The sequence below is a fragment of the Phacochoerus africanus genome, chromosome 2, assembly GCF_016906955.1.
Source record: "Phacochoerus africanus isolate WHEZ1 chromosome 2, ROS_Pafr_v1, whole genome shotgun sequence".
NCBI lineage: Eukaryota > Metazoa > Chordata > Mammalia > Artiodactyla > Suidae > Phacochoerus > Phacochoerus africanus.
The window spans coordinates 46,622,843-46,642,033 of record NC_062545.1 but is presented as its reverse complement, the minus strand read 5'-3'; the positions used below and the strand labels follow the sequence as shown (position 1 = coordinate 46,642,033).

The 19,191-nt window shown below is 31.9% G+C and overlaps 1 protein-coding gene across 1 annotated transcript in view; it reads left to right on the top strand.

Moving 5' to 3' along the window:
- The first annotated feature begins 7,052 nt into the window (after positions 1 to 7,052).
- Positions 7,053 to 19,191, top strand: part of EYS (eyes shut homolog) — a 1,324,234-nt gene continuing 1,312,095 nt past the window's right edge. Inside the window, 2 exon segments of the mRNA XM_047769134.1 lie at positions 7,053 to 7,803; positions 9,588 to 9,701. Coding sequence (XP_047625090.1) covers positions 7,053 to 7,803; positions 9,588 to 9,701 — 865 coding nt within the window.

The window sequence follows — 19,191 nt, the reverse complement described above, 5'->3', positions numbered from 1 at the left end:
CAGTGGTAAGTAATTTTTAAATTATTGCTTTTAGAATAATTGATTATCCATATGTTAAAAAATGAACATACACATGAATCATAACTTTCACATAGGAATTATACACTTAAAGATGAAACTTCTAATTATAAAATTTTTAGAAGTTTATTTTCTATTTTCCAGCAACTTTGTTCTGGCTCCTATTTTCTCCCCCTCTCTTGACTGGCATTTGTTCTCCTTTTAATTTCCTTAGAACAGGTAAGAAATGGGAGTCATCTTGTGTTTGTCTCTCCGATGGTATTTTTTATTTTATTTTCACTTAAAGTTGCAAATAGAACTACTCTTTCGGTTTAAGAATTCTGTAGTTCTGTTTTGGCTTTCAAAGAGTAATTTATTAATTTTATTTTAACATATAAGGAAAGACAAAATTTTCTTCAGGATATTATCTTTTTTTTTTTTTAATTTTTGTCTACACCCATAGCATATGGAAGTTCCCAGGTCAGGGACTGAATCTGAACCTCAGCTGAGGCAATGCTGGATTATTTAACCCACTGTGCTGGGCCAGGGATTGAACCAGCACCTCTGCAGCGACCTGAGCCACTGTAGCTACATTCTTAACCCACTGTGCCAAGGCAGGAACCCCCAAACAGAATTTTCTGGATGTTACATTTTACAGCCTATATCTGAAGTGACTCAAAGAAGGGCTGTCTTTGGCCCTGTGCAGGCCAGTGACGTTGTCAACAATAGCCCTGATTTCCCAACTTATCTAGACATTCATATCCTCAAAGAATTTGGGCCTCCAGGAGATTTCACCAGACTTAAAAGACTTAAGATTTCAAGTTTTTATTTGTTCAAGAGTTCAACAAGGAATAATTATATCTCTAGAATATACTAAAAAATATAGGAAAGTCCACACCTTGTATGGCATTTACCATTGCCAAGAAATAGATTTTAGAAAGCAAGGACTGGAAAAGTAATTTCAATTCTCGAAATATTTTTTTCTATAAATTACATATACCTTGTGTTTTTTTCGTATTTTAGTTATGTATTTCAATGAAATTTTTAATGAAACTAAAATGAATAGACAATGTAAATGAAGTTTCACTTAATTAAAAAAATAGATTGAAAAATAAAGTAATATTCTAGTTAAATGTGGAAAGAAAGAAGGTCTAAAATAAGGCACAATTTACCTGAGTTTTAATTTTACAAAATCTGTTTCTTAAAAGCAAATAATCACATTGGTTTAAAGTATGATGGTATGTGATTTTCTGTTTAACATTAATATTTCAAACTTCAGAAAATGGAACTCTTGCTGAGGTAATATTTTAAAATTAAGATTAGAGAATTATTAAATCATCTCTAACTCCTTGGGTATATTCTGGTTTGTCAACAATAATCTCTATACCTTTTCACAGTGTCATATACAAAATGAAATGGTTCGACATAATTTAACCAACCACAAGACATGGAAAAATTAATATAAAAATCTGTAATAGATACTAAAATGATAGTCCTTAAGTGAGTTCTCACTTCAAAGTAAAATCTGTTGATTTTACTTTACATTCCCATTAAGACTCTGGATCCAGCTATTACACACCAACTAGATTGTGGCCATTATAATTTGTGTGGTATTCTTAATTGCAGCTTTTTCTCAATGAATTTTTTGTTTTGCCACACCCATAGAAGTTCCCAGGCCAGGGATTCAACCCATGCTGCAGCAGTGACCCACGCCACAACAGCAACTTGTGTCACAGCCGTGAAAACACTGGATCCTTAACCTACTGTGCCACCAGGGAACTCCTTAAATGAGATTTTAATTCCACTTTGTTGACTCCACTATTCACTCTTCTTTTTATCATAAACAGTTTGTTTTTCAAAGAGTCTTATACATTCAATTTTTCTCTCAACTTTTATAATTGCACCATCTCATTCTAATTTTCCTGTTCTTGTTACCCAATTAAACTTTATTGTAATGACCAAATTGAGTAAACACACTTAAAAATTTATAGAAGTACTAACTCTATAAAAATTTGGAAATGTTTTCCTCCATCATTTTCCTTAGAAAAGTATGGTTATTTGAACTAACATTTTCACCCCTATCTCTTGAATAGTATTGTCCTTTTTTCACCTAAATTTCTTTGCTCATTCTTTTGTCCTATTGGTAAATGAGTTTTGAATAATCTTCTTCCTATATTGGATGTCTCTTATCCCATCACTGCAATTTCAACTTTAATTTTGAAGTTTACCATTTTTTGCCCTTTGCTGGGATTTCCATCCTCCATGTGGTTGATAGCTGTATTGGTATTTCTGAAACACACATTTCCCCCACCTCAACAATTTTAATCCAATCTAATGTATCCCCAATGTGCCCTGCACTCTCTAGAGGTCAGGCACAGAACTTTAGAATATTTATATCTGTTCAATTAACTCCTACAATTACAATTTTCATTTTTGTATATGTTTTATCAAGTATAACATAATTTTTTAAAAAGAAAAAGCTATTTATCCTGGAGGTCATACTTCATAATGGGGTGAAAAATGTAAAAAAGATCTCTGGTTATAGATCAATTACAAACTCATTGAAAGCTTCCACAGTTCATGATCTTATGTACTAGGCACAAAATGCAAATGGATTAGATACATTATTTCTAGTCCTCCCTCAACTATCTTTTATTGAATGCCTATTGTAATCTGAACACTATGAGGAATGTTATATTTAAATCATTCTTTGCTTATATAAAATTGATTCATGTGAATCAATTTCCTTATTTTTTAAAGGAGGTCATTTAAGATGATTTATATATTGGAATGGGATAAATAGTATCTATTTTTTTAAATGTTGAATCTAAGTTTTATCTTAGGTTTTATCTGTTAGCATAATCTAACTACACAGCTACCGTAAAAGTGATAACAACTCACATAATTTAACATCACTCCATAGTTTTTCTTGTAAAATATTTTCCTGGTAGCATTGCTGCCTAGTGATGATAGGGTTATTACTACGTACAATTCTCCATCAGAGTCCCTGGATATGTAGGCTTCTTGGCTCAAGAATTTATAAGATGGTAATATAACATGGTATGAAAATAATTACTGAATTCAGCTCTTAGACATACTATGAACATGTGTATGTGTTTAGAAGTTAAGCAGAATGCCACTTGGTTTCTGCTTTGGATAGGATTTAAAGTTCTTTATAAATGAACTGAGTCATGCATCTTTGTATTTAACTTTTGAGCCCAAATTACAGGTCCTTATTCGAATACATCTAAATATAGTGTTCATATTCATATTTATCCTAATAAAATTCAAAGCATTTTGTTTTTAACATATATAGAGGCAAATTGATCTCATAGAGGCTTTTCTGTTTTTGATTTTTTTTTTTCTGGCTTGTTGTTTTATTTATTTTTTCTTGAGCTGGAAATGCAATACATGAAGTCACTTTCTCTTAGAAAATATAAATGCGCAATAATTAGGGATGCAGAGAATTCTGAGAAGCACGGGATTAGCCATGCAGTAATGTGAGATCACATCTGCAGCTAGTCTAAAAATATCACACAGATCTAATTCTGCTTCAATGCAAATGTAATTTGCTGGTGACTATGTTTGTTTAAACCCATTTACTTCTTAATTTTGTATTGTATTTTTTCAACTAAGTTACTGGGAAAATAATGCACCTGTGTAAGCTGATACTTACCGTAAGACTGTGATTTGCAGCCACAAAAGTATTTCAATATTTCCAAGTGATTCTATTTTTTTATTAATTAACATTCTCTCATATTTTCTTCACTGCTCATTTCAGATTTAGTCAATCCTCCCCTTCCTTCCAAATTCAACACCTTCACCAATCACCCCTTTTTCTTTTAATTTTTTAAACTTTCACTGCAGTATAGTTGATTTACAATATGATAATTTCTGCTGTACAAAAAAGTGATTCAGTTATAAAATATCCATTCATATGTGGATCCACCTATCCATATCACAAACCCATATCCCTTCTTTTTCAGATTACTTTCCCACATAGATTATCACAGGGTTCTGAGTAGAGTTCTCTGAGCTATACAGCAAGTCCCCACCGACCACCCATTCCATATACAATAGTATGAATGGGGATTTGGGATTGGCATATGCCTACTATGTCCACTAACCACCTCTTACTTCACAGAGAAAATAGAGAATCCCACAAGATAAATTCCACAACTTCCTGAAACCAAAGTCACAACCTTAATAATCTACATTAATCTTTATTCTTTCCTCCAACCCTACACTGTGTCCATTGCCACTTACATTCTTCCATCTGCTTTATTATCTCCGTATGTTTCCCTTCCTCATAATTTAAACAAGATCAAGTCTTTTCCATCTTAAAACAACCTCCTGAACACTTTCCATACAAATCAAAATATAAAAATATGATACAATTTAGAATCTGAGGCTAGATTCTTGCGTGTACTGATATTTGACCATACCATTGATATCTCAGTGCTTCTACAAGAAAATCACTCAGGTTCACTTCCAGTTCAGTATGTGCATAAATGAGTCTGACATCTCCTCTCCCTTACTATCTTCTTTATGCATGTATTTTTCCTATGTTTCCTTAGATCAACAATCTTTAAGACCTGGTAACTCTACCATTACATATTTCTGGACTCCACCACTGTTGATGTATTTCCACTACCACTGTATTTTCAGGCCTTTGCTATTGTTTCACTAGACGAGTTCTACTACCTGTTTCCCAAATTCTCAAGTTTCCCAGGTGTAGCCATCAATGCATTCCTCACTCTCCTACTAAATTGATATCTTATGAAATTTACTCTTGTTAACCTCCTACATAAAATCTACAAGAGGCTCTCCACTTCCCTAAGGTAAAATGTGAGCTCCTTTACCAAAAATGCCTGCCCCTTCTAATATAATCTCTATTGAAATTAAGAACTTACATTTTATTATAAGTTCTTTTCCCTCTATACTTAGAAGCTCAACTTCTCTCACTACATTGAAAGTATCCACTCTCACACTTATTTCAAAATCTTTAGACAAATATTTTCTCCTGGAATTCTCTCTTGGCAACTTTCCTAGATTTCATTTCCAAGATTTCATTTCCATTTCATTTCCAAGCTTACCCTTGTTTCCTATTAAATTCCTCTTCTATTTCTTCTTACGTTGCTGTAGACTATTCTTTTGGTAGTATTGCTTGCTATCTGCTATTGCTTGCCTAATAATCTGTCTCCTTCATTAAGTACTTGGTTCTTTACTTTGATAGCTAATTTCATTTGGTTATTGATAAATTCCTAGTAGTTATCATATTGCCTTGCACATAGATTGGGATTGAATATATTTGTTAAAAGTACCTTTTATCATTTAGCAATACTATACATGGAAGTCCAGAATGTATAGTTAACATATTTTAAATGATCATGTCTATACATAACTTCTAGTTCTAAGAAAGTTAGAAGTTAACACTTTGTTACTTACATGAATTTATATTTTATAGATTTATAATATCTGGGGCTGAATTTGTAAAGAGATAATTTATAACTCAGATTTAATTTCTATATGATTTATGAGACATCAAGATATTATATTCATCATAAATATTTGATATGAACTAAAAAATTAATTACAAAATATAATTATATGAAATCATTTATTTTAACAATTTTTGATTTATCATTAAGGTAGTCCAGAGAATATGGGGATTTTTGAATCTGACAAATGTGGATGTCAATCACTGAGTGAAACTGGACAATAATAAAAGTTACCATTTATTGAATGTCTAGCATATGTTTACATGGTCTAACTCAATCTTTAAATCTACCTCATCAATCAATACTACTATATTAATTTATTTAAATAAATCTCTTTAATATATTCTTTCTTATATAACAATGGATGGAATGAAAACTCATGTGTCCAGGAACAGGGAAAAAATAAATAATATACCTTAGATCCAAAGATCATGTTTTTATATTATACCATTTACCCTTCTCACAATTTGAATTCTGTTATGAGGATCACAGTGTATTTCTTAAGTAGTAAGTGGTTTGCACAGAGAAAATCCTTAATGACTGTTATTTACTATTTTTTAAATTGGATTACTATATTAAATCTCAAAATCCCTGTTTGTTTTCTTTCCCTGAGGGGGTCATGGCGCCTTCCAACAGAATTGACCTGCTGACTCCTCCTTCCACATGAGTATTGAGTGGTGAAGGAGAAAGCTACTGACACATTGTTTCTAGGTATCATCATTTCATTATACCATTTTATACTTCCTGTTTCCTCTTTGACTGCTACCTTCCCACCATTCCTGAAGAAGTTGGGTGAAGACTCATTCTGCATTTAGTTATTTGTCTAACAGAATTTACCATTAGTATTTTATGTATACTCATATATGAGCATACACATGTGGGATCTCCCACCTCCTGGATTACAAGAATATGATTTGTCACCAACAGGCAACTTAAGCTCTGTTTGTATGAAAACTTTACGTAAACATTATCTTTGAAACATTTTATTCTTAGATATTTGAAAAAAATTTTTATAAAACCAAGGATAATTGTATCTGAAAAAAAAAAATCCAAGAAGGATCTTGAATATTGCTATGTTTCAATTATGCTGATACTTGGTATAAAAAACTGTAGTAAGTTGCTTATTTATTAGGTCATGATACCAAAACTTCAAAATCAGGTAATCATATACAGCAGGATGAAATAAAATATATATTGACCACTTTTTTTCCTGGCCTTGATCTACAATGAAGGTGCCTAGCTGGTGACACAGTCCTTGCAGAAAGCAGGTAAGAATTTTCTGTATAATTAAATTAGGAAAAATTTCACTAATAATTTTTTTTTCTGTTTAAAGGGATATTTTAAACAATTGAACTCTACTATTTATTGATCAAAGTCCAGTCATTAAATCTACTTGCACTTTGGGAATAGACAAAAAAACAGGAATAAAAAGCCAGTTCCCAGGAATCCCTGAACAACATCTCAGCTTAGAAATTTCTGGCAATATTGAAAGACCATTTTGTAGCAATTCTTTATGACACTTTCATGATAGATTGTAAAATGAAATTTCCCCAAATGACTAACAAATTAAATACTCTTGTGACCCTGGTGGTTCTTCACAGCATGCTTATAAATGGAAAAACAACATGTAAACGGCACTTAGTGGAAGAATGGCGTACACAGCCCTCATCATATGTGGTGAATTGGACACTAACAGAAAACATCTGCCTAGGTGTCTATGGAGATTGCCGGTTTGGTGATGTAAATGCTAAAATGAATACTTCAGAAAATCACGTTGTCCCCCAGATTTGCCCTTTGCAAATTCAATTAGGAGACATCCTTGTAATTTCTTCTGAACCATCTCTTGAATATCCAGAAATAAATTTGATGAACGTTTCTGAAGCATCATTCATTGACTGTCTGCAAAATACCACAGCTGAAGATCAGTTACTTTTTGGTTGCAAACTGAAGGGGATGCACATTATTAATTCTCACTGGCTGAGTGTTGGAACACATTATTTTATCACAGTAATGGCAAATGGCAAGTCCCTTTGTCAACTGGGACTTCGACTAAATGTGACCGTGAAAGAGCAGTTCTGCCAGGAATATCAGAGTTCAGAACTTTGCTCTGGGCATGGTAAATGTCTTACTGAAGTTTGGAGTAAGACATACAGCTGCCATTGTCAGGGTCCATACTCTGGAAAATACTGCCAGGAACTTGATCCATGTTCTTATAAACCATGTAAACATAATGGCAGTTGCATTAATAAAGGAGAGACGTGGAATAAGCAAGGATATGAATGTATCTGTTATCCACCATTTACAGGTAAGTTTATTTTTAAATAACACAGTTCTATTAAAATAGTAAAATATATTTAATCCACAACTGTTCCTCACCAAAAAACAAGATACATTTTTAAAAATTTGGTAAAATTTTTAGAATAGACTAATTTTGGATTCAGGTATTCTCTAAAATGAAATGTTGCTTATTTAACAAGAATTTCTTTCTTTCTTTCTTTCTTTCTTTTTGTCTTTCTGTCTTTTTGCCTTTTCTTGGGCCGCTCTCATGGCATATGTAGGTTCCCAGGCTAGGGGTCGAATCGGAGCTGTACCCGCCAGCCCACACCAGAGCCCAGAGCCGCAGCAACGCGGGATACAAGCCACGTCTGCGACCTACACCTCGTGGCAACGCTGGATCCTTGACCCACTGAGCGAGGCCAGGGATCGAACCTACAACCTCATGGTTCCTAGTCGGATTCGTTAACAACTGCGCCACAATAGGAACTCCACAATAATGTCTTAAAAATATGTTTATCCTAAAATATCTAGATTAGATTAGATTAGATTTTATTTGTTTTATTTGATTTGATTTTTCTATGGAAATAACAGTTAATCTGAGATCCAGCTTCTTAAACAGCATTTTAAGAAGTGTTCTTCATTAGTGAGGTAGGGATGTCATTCTATAAGGAATATGAAAGGCACTAGCCATAATGGTAAGGACTGCTCATCAATTAAAATAAGAATTCAATTAGAATGGGGGCTGGGCTACTGCCAAATTGTGTGCAACTGTTTTGTGGTGACCTTTGTCCACTTGCCATGCCCTGGAATTTTGTAGACACATTCCTTTATGTGAAGGATATCATATGAGATGATTAACTACATATAAAAATATGTCCTGGGAGGTTATGAATTTTTATATAGTAGAACCACAATAACTTGTACAGATAAAATTTGAAAGATAATATAGAAATGTAGAATTGACTAGATACTCATGTTGCAACAGAAGAAAGGGTGGGGAAAAAAATGTAATTGTAATGTATACATGTAAGGATAACGTGACCCCCTTGCTGTACAGTGGGAAAATAAAAAAAAAAAAAAGAAATGTAGAATTGAGAAGTTTGTTCATAGCATCAAAGAATTTAAGCAAACTTTTCTCTTTTCTCCAAATAAATTTAGATTAGATTTCAAGTGTCAAATATATTATTGTTGACAAGAGGTACAGTGTTGTACAGCAGATCTCTAGGGCTTATTTTTCTTACTTGACTGAAATTTTATGCCCTGATTCCTCTTCAGATGGTACCATATTTTCACATTTTCCTTCTATGAATCATTACCTTGGCTGGGTAGTAAAGCTAAGACACAATATAGGACAGTATAAGACACAATATACAACTCTTGAAATTAGTATATTTACAATACACATTTGAATATGTCACTTTCTAATTTATCAGGGGAATGCTACCAGTGTATGTTGAAGAATTGGTACTTACATGTATTAATATTACCTACTCTCAAAACACGATTAACAGGTCAAAATTATTGTAAAATTAAGTAAAGCTCAAATATCAACAATCAGAAAAGTATTTGAACTTTAAACTATAGGGTCAGAAGATGGAAAAACTGATGTCATGTTTATTGAAATTATTTTTTTGTTTCCACTTAAATACACCATCCTGAAACACTGGTTCTTAAGTAGAATTACAGTATTCAAAATTTTGATGTTATTAATTATTAAAAAATTTGGGGAAATTGATGACCATAATTAACTATATAAGTATGATGTAAATATTTTAATCTAGTTGAGACATTATTTTTCTTTCACTTTTATAGGCATAAATTGTTCAGAAATAATTGGCAGATGTCAACCACATATCCATTTTCATGGGAACTGCAGCAATGTTACTTCAAATAGTTTCATTTGTGAATGCGAGGAACCATTTTCAGGTAAAAATGCATATATATGTATATATACATACACACTGGTAATTTTAATTTTGTTATACTTATTTCAAATTAAACTTGAAATATTTCATTTGTTACTGAAAAATAGTATTGTAATGGTTCTATACTTTGACTATTTTTAGAGATAAATTTACAAGGTCAATTTGGTTAACAATTAAATGTTTATGCTGCTAAATATTTCATAATATATGAAGAATTTGAATATCAGTTGAACAGGTTTTTTTTTGCTATAATAAAATATATTTTACTCTTAGGTTCTAAAATGTATTTAGAAATAATTCACATTTTGCACATAATCTGCATAATTATATCTAACTTATTTCCTTAGGTAACATGTCATTATGGACACATCCCCTTTCATGAAGAATAAAAATGTTTTATTCCTTCTCAAATGAATTTAAAAATGTGAAATAAAATCATTGTTTAATAGTTTCTTAACTACTGATCAAACATTTAACAATGAAATTGTGTTTAAACCATTCCTATCTCATCTTGAACTCTTCCTTCCCTATTTTCCAGAAATTATAGCTCACCATCATTGTATTTATCCTTATTTAAAATGTCTTTAGATAATGGTGTCTCCAGCCACAACTAGACACCTAAAAATTCTTTTTGCGGGAGTGAAGCAAAAGATTCGTAACTCCCAAACTGCAGAGAACAGGAACCCTGTGTGTTTCTCTGGCAGATCCTTCCACCTAATGTAGCTGAAAGCGAGATGAAAGTTTGGTAGAGTGCATCAACCACTACCAGTAGTGGAAGGGCTTGGTGGCAATGCAGGCAGTAAGAACTCGTGCTGTCTTCAGATAAATGTTTTCAGGTCGTTTTTCCCCGCAGGCCATTTATTGCTTTGAGAAAGATTATGAGTTGTGAGATGTTTTAGGATATCTTACCATATCCTGCAAATGTATGAAGACCATAAAATTTATCTTCCAAAACCCAGCATTTGAGAACAAGAGAGGCAGCTAAAAGTGTTATCATTTTTTAATATTTAAAATATTTTTTTTTCTCTGGCAAATTGGTTTCAGTAAATGGCAGACATATAAAATAGCTCTATGCAAAAAAAAATTGTTTAAATAAAACTCTATCCAAAGAAATTAATTGTAACTTCATTTCTGCAAATCAAAAGGACATATTAGGCATTTTCTTGAGGCTCAGTGAATTAAGGATCTGCCATTGTGACTTCAGTGGCTCAGGTGGCTGCTGTGGCATGGGTTAAATCCCTTGCCCTGGAACTTCTACATTCTGCAGGAGAGCCCCCCCGCCCCGAAAAAGACATTTTAAAGCATACTCTATATTATCTGAAACATTACAAACTAATAATTTAAGTAAAGCTATGTTTAGACATATCTCTAAAATTATGTTGCTAGTATTTTTTCTGAAGAATATTTTTTTCAATATAGTCATATATAATTTTTTATAAAGCTATTTGTGCCCTCTTCAAAGTTGGATTTATGATTAAAATCTGAAGTCGTTAATGCCTTCAATTGACTTCTAATTATGGCATCTTAATCGGGGATATTTTCACTGTACACGTTAAGATTCCTATTAATCTCAAATGCAAATCTGGTAAATGTTAAGTACTGTCAATTTGATTTTTTTATTTAAGATTTATGGATGAAATATTTCCATAGAAGCTATATTTTTATTCTATTCAGAATTCTTTTTGACAAACATTTTCAGAGACTCTTCATGAAATAAATTTTCTCCACATATGATTCCTTTGAAAATTTTATGAAACTTAGGTACTACAAAGTTGCAGGCCTTCTCAATTGATATCCACTATGTTCTAGCACATGAAATTATCTGTAAAATACAGGACAGCCTTCAAATATTTCTTCCCACAAGTCCAACTCTTCCAAAGCCCAATTATAGCATTTGTAATCTCTAGCCATTTTGAATTTGTCAAACTTAAATATCTTCATTGTATGATGTAGAAATAAATTTTGTCTTTTTAAACATAAGTATAATTCCCTGAAACTTTCTAAAGTGACCTTTTTGTGCTTAATTTATTACTTTTTGATTAAATGATTACAACTGATTTTAAATGCGATACAAACGAATTTACAATATTCTTTCACTAAAATACCAAAATCTCCATGAGATACTTGGATGTATTTTCAGTAATTCTTCACAAGTTTAAATATTTCTTCAAATGTTAATGGACAGCAGCAAGAGAAAGTACATTTTTCTATGTTACTTTTTTTCCCTCAATATCAGCTTTATCATAAAAGTTTTAGTCTGATGTCCTGTGACAATTTTTAATTATTTGTAAATTTTGCAATTATAGATTCTAGTCCACTTGTGTGAACAGCACAAACTAGTTTTTATTAAAATGAGTAAAATATGAACCACAAAAAATTCCAAGTCCATTTCTTTTTCATACTTTTCTCAACTTAATCAAAAAATGTGTATATTAGGATAAATTTAAATTTATATAACTTTAGCATAAGAACAAGTAACTTTAGCTTTGAACATTTTTACTGAGTTTTTTTTTAAATGAGTTTTCAGTAACATTCCTAATATCTTCAGAAGTCTTGCTTTAACAGAATAAACTTGTACAGCTCTATTTTAATTCAATGATTTGTGTGGAAATGTCCAACTATTATTGAACTTAACTAATCTATTTGAAGCCTCTGATTTTACTAATGTTGGTCTGACAGTTTTTAACTGTGTGTGAATTTATTCTGCTGATTAAGCCAACACATTTACAATGATCATTTCACTTTTTGTATGTACAGAGAAACTATCAATAAAAAAATGGAGAGAATAATTTTAAGATAGACATTTGATCTAAATAAAAGTGCATACTTCGCAGAGTGATAGGTAAGAATGTCTGCATATGAACCTAACTCCTCAGTGGCAGAGGATCTTCTAAAATGTTAACATTTGATATATATGCTGCTGGTTCTTGAACCAACAGGTGTCTTGTTTTAGGTAGTCAGCGATGTAACTGTAGTCACTTGATAGATCATAAAAAGTGACATAGTTTAGGAGTTCCCACTGTGGCTCAGTGAGTTAAGGACCCGACATTATCTCTGTGAGGATGTAGCTTCAATCCCTGGCCTTGTTCTATGGGTTAAGGATTCAGTGTTGCCAAAATCTTCAGTTTAGCTCACAGATGCAACTCAGGTCTGGTATTGCTGTGGCTGTGGTGTAGGCCTTCAGCTTTAGCTCTGATTTGACCCTGGCCTGGGAACTTCCATATGCCTCAGGTGCAGCCATTTAAGAAAAAAAAAGTGTGATAGTTTAGCAGCAAATTCCATATTTATTACCAAAGTTCTAAGGAAACATACATTTGAAAGATATGTTTTTATTAAAAATTTAAATTTTCTGATATTGTTGGGGTTTAAGTATTTATTATAAAATATGAAATAAATATAGGTACACATTAAAATATGCAAATAGTTGTATATTTATACCAGGAGCTGGCAAGCTTTTTTTCTGTAAAAGATCAGATAGTAAATATTTCACTTTCTGAACCATATGGTCTCTATCACAATAACTCACCTCTGCTATTGTAGTGGGAAAACATCCATAGTATGTAAATGAGTATAGTTCTTTACGTTCAGAAAACTTTCTTTACAAAAATAGGTGTAACTTGACTCACAGTTAATAGTTTACCAACCCATGATTTATACCCTATAAAAAATGACCAGTTCCATAGCAAGGACCTATGGACAATCCTCTCTGCACTCCATGACGGATGTTTTGCCTCCACTTGGCTCTCATATAAAACCTAGACACAGCTCAAAATTTCCTGTGGTCCCATTGACCCAGCCTCCTTGCCGTCAGCAGCTTTGGGCTCCCAGGGCAACATCAGATTCTTCCACTCCTGCTCAGGTAAGAAGGAGGCAGCTATTTATGGCAGCTTGGTTTTCAACATCCACAAGCTGTCCTTAAATGATGTAATACACATTGAGTTTGAAAAGGATTGGGAAAAGTGAGGTAAGTAATCAGTGATTAACTTACAAGTCTATCTTCATGTTAAAAATAAAATACTGCTGCAATTCCCAGGTGGCTCAGCAGGTTAAGGATCCAGTGTTGTCACTGCTGTGGTACTGGTTTGATCCCTGATCCAGGAACTTCCACATGCCTCAGGGCATAGCCCCCCTAAAATTAAAAACTAAAAAAATAAAATAAAATACTGCTTATATATCCTAGAAAAGACCATGGCAGAATTTAAGGTGCAAAGTAGAGATCTATCAAATACATTTGTTTACTTTTATATAATTGAAAATAATAGATCTTGGTTAGAAAATATAGGACAAATGGTAATTTGATTATCTGGGAGCACTTATATTTCAGCAATGTTGTGCCTGACACTCTGAGCATAAACTGCTGTTATTGTGGACAAAATAGGATGAGGACACTATTGGAAGACCTAGCAACTATAACAGATTAGAATATGTTTGATATGTATTGTATTTTTCTGTGACTTAAAGCCTTAGCCAAAAACATATAAGGAGAATCACATTTTTAAAACTTATAAAGTGTATGCGTGTTCATGCATGTATATATGTATCTATCTATCAACTCTCTGCCTATGAATGTGTCTCTCCATATACCTATTCATTTATACATATTTTCTATTCAGTTTCTTCAAAAACCTTTAGGAACTAACATATGTATAATCTTTTTGCCCACTGTAATGATCCATATATATTAATACACAAGATCTGATGTATGAAACAGAATTCACAAATAAGTTTAAATTGTGGTGTTCCAAAGAGTCATATTATTGTCAGAAACTTTATATTTCCAATGTCTTTGGAATAATGTTATTATTACATAAATTAACCTTATAGGAAATTCCTGGTGCTCTTGAGCTTCACTCCAAACTGATAATTTTGGAACTCAAAAGTCTTTTGGGTGGGTATGGCTATCATACTAGAAACAATTTACTAGACTACATCTAATGAAAATTTAAATCAAGACTGCAAAGAATGTGTGGAATATATCAATCCTATTTTAAAACTAGTAAGACTTCAGAAAAAAACATATTCCTAATTTTTAAGACACCTCAAATATTATAGAAGAGCATGAAAAAGACTAATTAACCATGAGGTAAAACTGCAGTCTCAGACATTATAAAAGTGAAATTAAGAAATAAAGTTCTAATCTAAAAATCTATATATGAAAATGTGTTCTTCAGTTTAATTCCAAACTTGAAAATGTTAAATGATTTATGTGTCTGTTATAAAGTGATTTTCACTAATTTTGTAACTTCATAAGGTTTATTGCAAAAATTAATATATTTTTTGGAGCAATTGAAGGAACTCTTAAAATTCTCATTCTATATATGGTCAGCTACTGACTTATTTTCAAAATTTTTCAGATGTGATTTTGATATAGGAACAAGTGATCATCAGAAAATAAGCTCTCACTCTTAGTTTAGGACTACAGCAAAAAAAATAATTTTAGTTTCAAGATTCAACAAGGTTTATTTACAAGGCATGCTGTGATCTCTATACTCAAGATGAATGATTCTTGGAAACTCTGGCATAACTTTGGAGAAATAATCATTTTTCAGGAAGTGATAACCCCAGGTACCATTCTGATAGATAACAAGAGGTCTGATTTGATTATTGAAGAATGCTGTAAGATATTTCATTAGCAGTTTAAAACAGAAGGTAGACAATATTTTTCAAGGTAAATTTCCCCATTTTCAAAATCCGTACCAGTGGGTAGAATTTATGGAGAATATCATTTTGTCCATGGAAAGAGAAGTTAGCAAGAGCTAAATCAGATATAACATTTTTCATTTTTAATAATTGAACTTTAATCCTATTTTGAAACTCAATTCTGATAGAGGTTGGAAAACTAATCTCAGTCAATTCCACCCCGGCTCTAACCCCCTGCCATGTAGAGAATTGAACTAGTCCCATTCTCATCAGTGTAATTTGTTAAGTGTTGTGGATGGCTAATCATGTTAAACCAGCCAGTAAGAACACTACAGGTATTCTAAAGCTTAGCATTCATAATGATTCGTAGTTAAAATTATGGCAAATATTACACAAGTTACACACTTAACGATGCACATAATTCTTTTAGGTGTTGACCAGAAAAGTGTTTATATATTTTGAATTATTATTTACATTGTCAAAGTTTATTTTGTGGGATTTTTCTTCTTGATTCTCTGATCATTGTGATCATTATCAGCATTGATGGCAACTTGTAGTTCTAAACACAGCATAATCCACTGTAACATAACACTAAAAAGCAAAGGTTCTGTATCCAGTTACTAACACAAAGGATTTCCTTTGCTACCCTACTCCTACCTGATGAAGGTCTGAAGCTTGCTTTATGTTTTCTGAGTTTGTTTGTTGTTGTTGTTGTTGTTTGCACCTTTCCATTATGATAGTCCCTTAAGTGGCTAAATAATGCATTCAGGAATTCCCTCTGTGGCAGAGCAGGTTTAGGATCCCATATTGTTTCTGCAGCGGCAGGTTTGATCCTAGGCCAGAGAACTTCTATGCCATAGGCGTGGCCTAAATAAATAAATAAATAATGCATCCAAATGCTTCTCATCCCACTATAAATTTTCTCAAGACAATTTGTATGCCATTAAGTATCTGATATAGATTATTAATGAATAAAAAATTATTGATAATTATGAGATCTCAGGATAATCATGAAGGTTTTTTGATCTCTTGTGTTGATGAATGAATGAAAGTATAACCTAAATACAAGTGATAGAACTTGTATGTTCAATAAAACATATAATTCAGCTAAAGTTATACAACGTATATGTTGTTCTGCAATTTGAATGCCCTCTCATTATCATTCAATAAAAAGAATATTTATTAACTACTATTTATTATGTGCCTTGCTTTTTGTCAGAGAACAAGTCCATGAAACAGTTAATCTCATTTCGATTTTACTTTTTGAGGAAAAGGTGAAAATAGAATCAAAACTTGAATTATTTTATTCTAGTGATACTGATCTTAAACCAATGTTATGTTGCATCTCTGGTTTATTCAGGGAAGTTAACTAAATAATACTGATGCAGTGTTAGTGTAATTTGCATAGCATACTGTAGACCTTGAGAATCAGAATGGGTTACTCACTTTGTCATCATCTCTATTAATTTGTAGAGAAATTTTATATATTCTGGCTAGAAGTAATTAGTGGTGTATGTATGTTGCAAATATGTTGAGTCTGTGGCTTGTTGGATGGATTCATTTCCTCTGTGCCACAATGGGGACTCCCGAAAACTCTTCATCCATGATTTGCTTTGCATCTTGTCAAAAATCATTTAAACATATAAGTGTTTGTCTGTTTCTACATTTTTGATTTTTATAGAAATACAATGAAACATGAGGTCATATAGTATGAGTTTTTCAGCTTTTTTTTAATCCATATTGTTTTGGCTATTCTATATCCTTTGCTTTTCCATATAAATCTTAGAATCACTTGAAAATTTATCTAAAACTTTCTGCTTGTGTTTAGTTAGGACTGTTTTGAATTTATCATTCAATTTTGGAAGGATAACCACTTATGTTCAGTTTCTAATATATGAACATGAACTCTAATTTTTAGGGTTTTGATAATCACTCAGCAATATTCTATACGGTTTTTAGAGGAAGGGAATTGCACATTTAGAATAATTTCAATTTTAAAGTATTTTAATATTTTTATCATGATATGAGTATAATTGTTTTTAACTTTTTTCTAATCATTTGCTGTTATATTATAGACTTAAAAATGCTGTTTATGTTACTTTGTAAACTAAGTCATTGTTAAATGCATTTATTTGTTCTAATTCCCCCCTAGATTCCTTAGTATTTTCTTTCTAAGCAATTTTATGATCTGTAAAGTTAGTTTTGTAAATTCTTTTCTAATATTATACCTAGGATTTTATTTGGTTATCTTACTGCCCTGGCTAGGCCCTCCAATACAGTGTTTGATAACAAAGAGGACATCCTTCCCATTTTCTTGATGCTAAAAGAAAAATATTCAGTATTTCATCATTAAGTCTAGTTAGCTATGGGTTTTATATAGACACCCTTTGTCAAATAAAGGGAATCTCCATTTAGAGTCTGTTGATAATTTTTTGATGAGAATTGGATGATGAATTTTGTCAAATTTTTTACTTAACCTACTGAGATGATTTTATGTCTCAAGTTAATTTTAGGATTTTAGAATGTCTTCAGTTAATCCACAAATTACAGATTTTCAAACCTAAACCAACCTAGCGTTCCTGCCTGCCTATATCTCAATTGGACATGGTAAATTATTTTTACATGCTCTGTGTTTAGTTGGTAAAATTTTGATTATTTTCCAATTATATTTGTGTGGGATATTGATCTATAATTACAACATGGCTGCTTTTTACATTCTATCTTTTTTTTTTCACTCTTCAAGGACTTTGTGTAGTTTTTGCTTGAGTGTTTTTATGCAGTTATACAATTTTCTGTATGTTAATGTGAAAACCTATTCCACCAGTACCACAATTACAACTGTCAGTATTTCTCTTGTTTGCTCTCTTGTATTTTTTTTGTAGGTTTGTTTTGTTTTATTTTCTTAATCTCCAAGATTTTTCTCTCTTTATGGTGAAATAGATAACTTCACAGGAAGCCTAAAAGAGTACCTCAGATATATGTCATTTTAAGCATCAAGTGTGTATAATTAGGCATAAAGTTTAATTTCTGGCAAAGCAATTCTAACCCCACTTTCTATATGGTAGTAATTACTTTTAAATGAAATTTACAACTGTAAATGAGGCAGCTTTGGTAAATGGAGCCCTGTCAGGGCTGAACTTTTGGGAGAAAAGAATGAGTAGCTATAAAAAAAATGTTATTGCCTGCCCAAGTAATTTTACTTGGTACAACTAATTTAATTTTCTAAATATATCTTTGTAAATGCTATTTTCTTTTTCAAAAGATTCTACATCCTCTTTGTTTATGTTACATAGCAGAAATATGGACTTGAGAGTTATATAGATTTGGTCATTAAATTATATTACGCTAATATACAAATTTTAGCCGTCTATGTTTGGTTACCTCATCTACAGAATGAAGGAAATATTGCAAACCTTGCTTCTTGCTATGTAGAATTAATAAGAATTACAGCCTAGGTGTGCTTAATAAAGCATGCCCATTAGAGTTAAGCAGATTTTGTTCCAAGACCATCTCCACAACCCTTTCCCTCTCTGACTTTTCAAATATTATTTAAGCTCTCTAAATTTTAATTTCCCAATCTGTAAAATTTTGATGATTTTCAGTACTCATCTCATTTTTTTTTCCCTGTGGACTAAATGAAATAGTATATGTTAAATGTTTACTAAAATGACAGACACATAATAAGCATTCCATCAATTTTAGCTGTTACTTTTGCTATTGCTTGACATAGAAACACTCCATTCAATACTTATTTTTTCTATTTTACTAATACAGTTTAAACCAGTCTGTTTTTTTCCAGCATTTGAGTTTTTATACAATCACATCTTTTATCTACTTTTATAACTTATTTT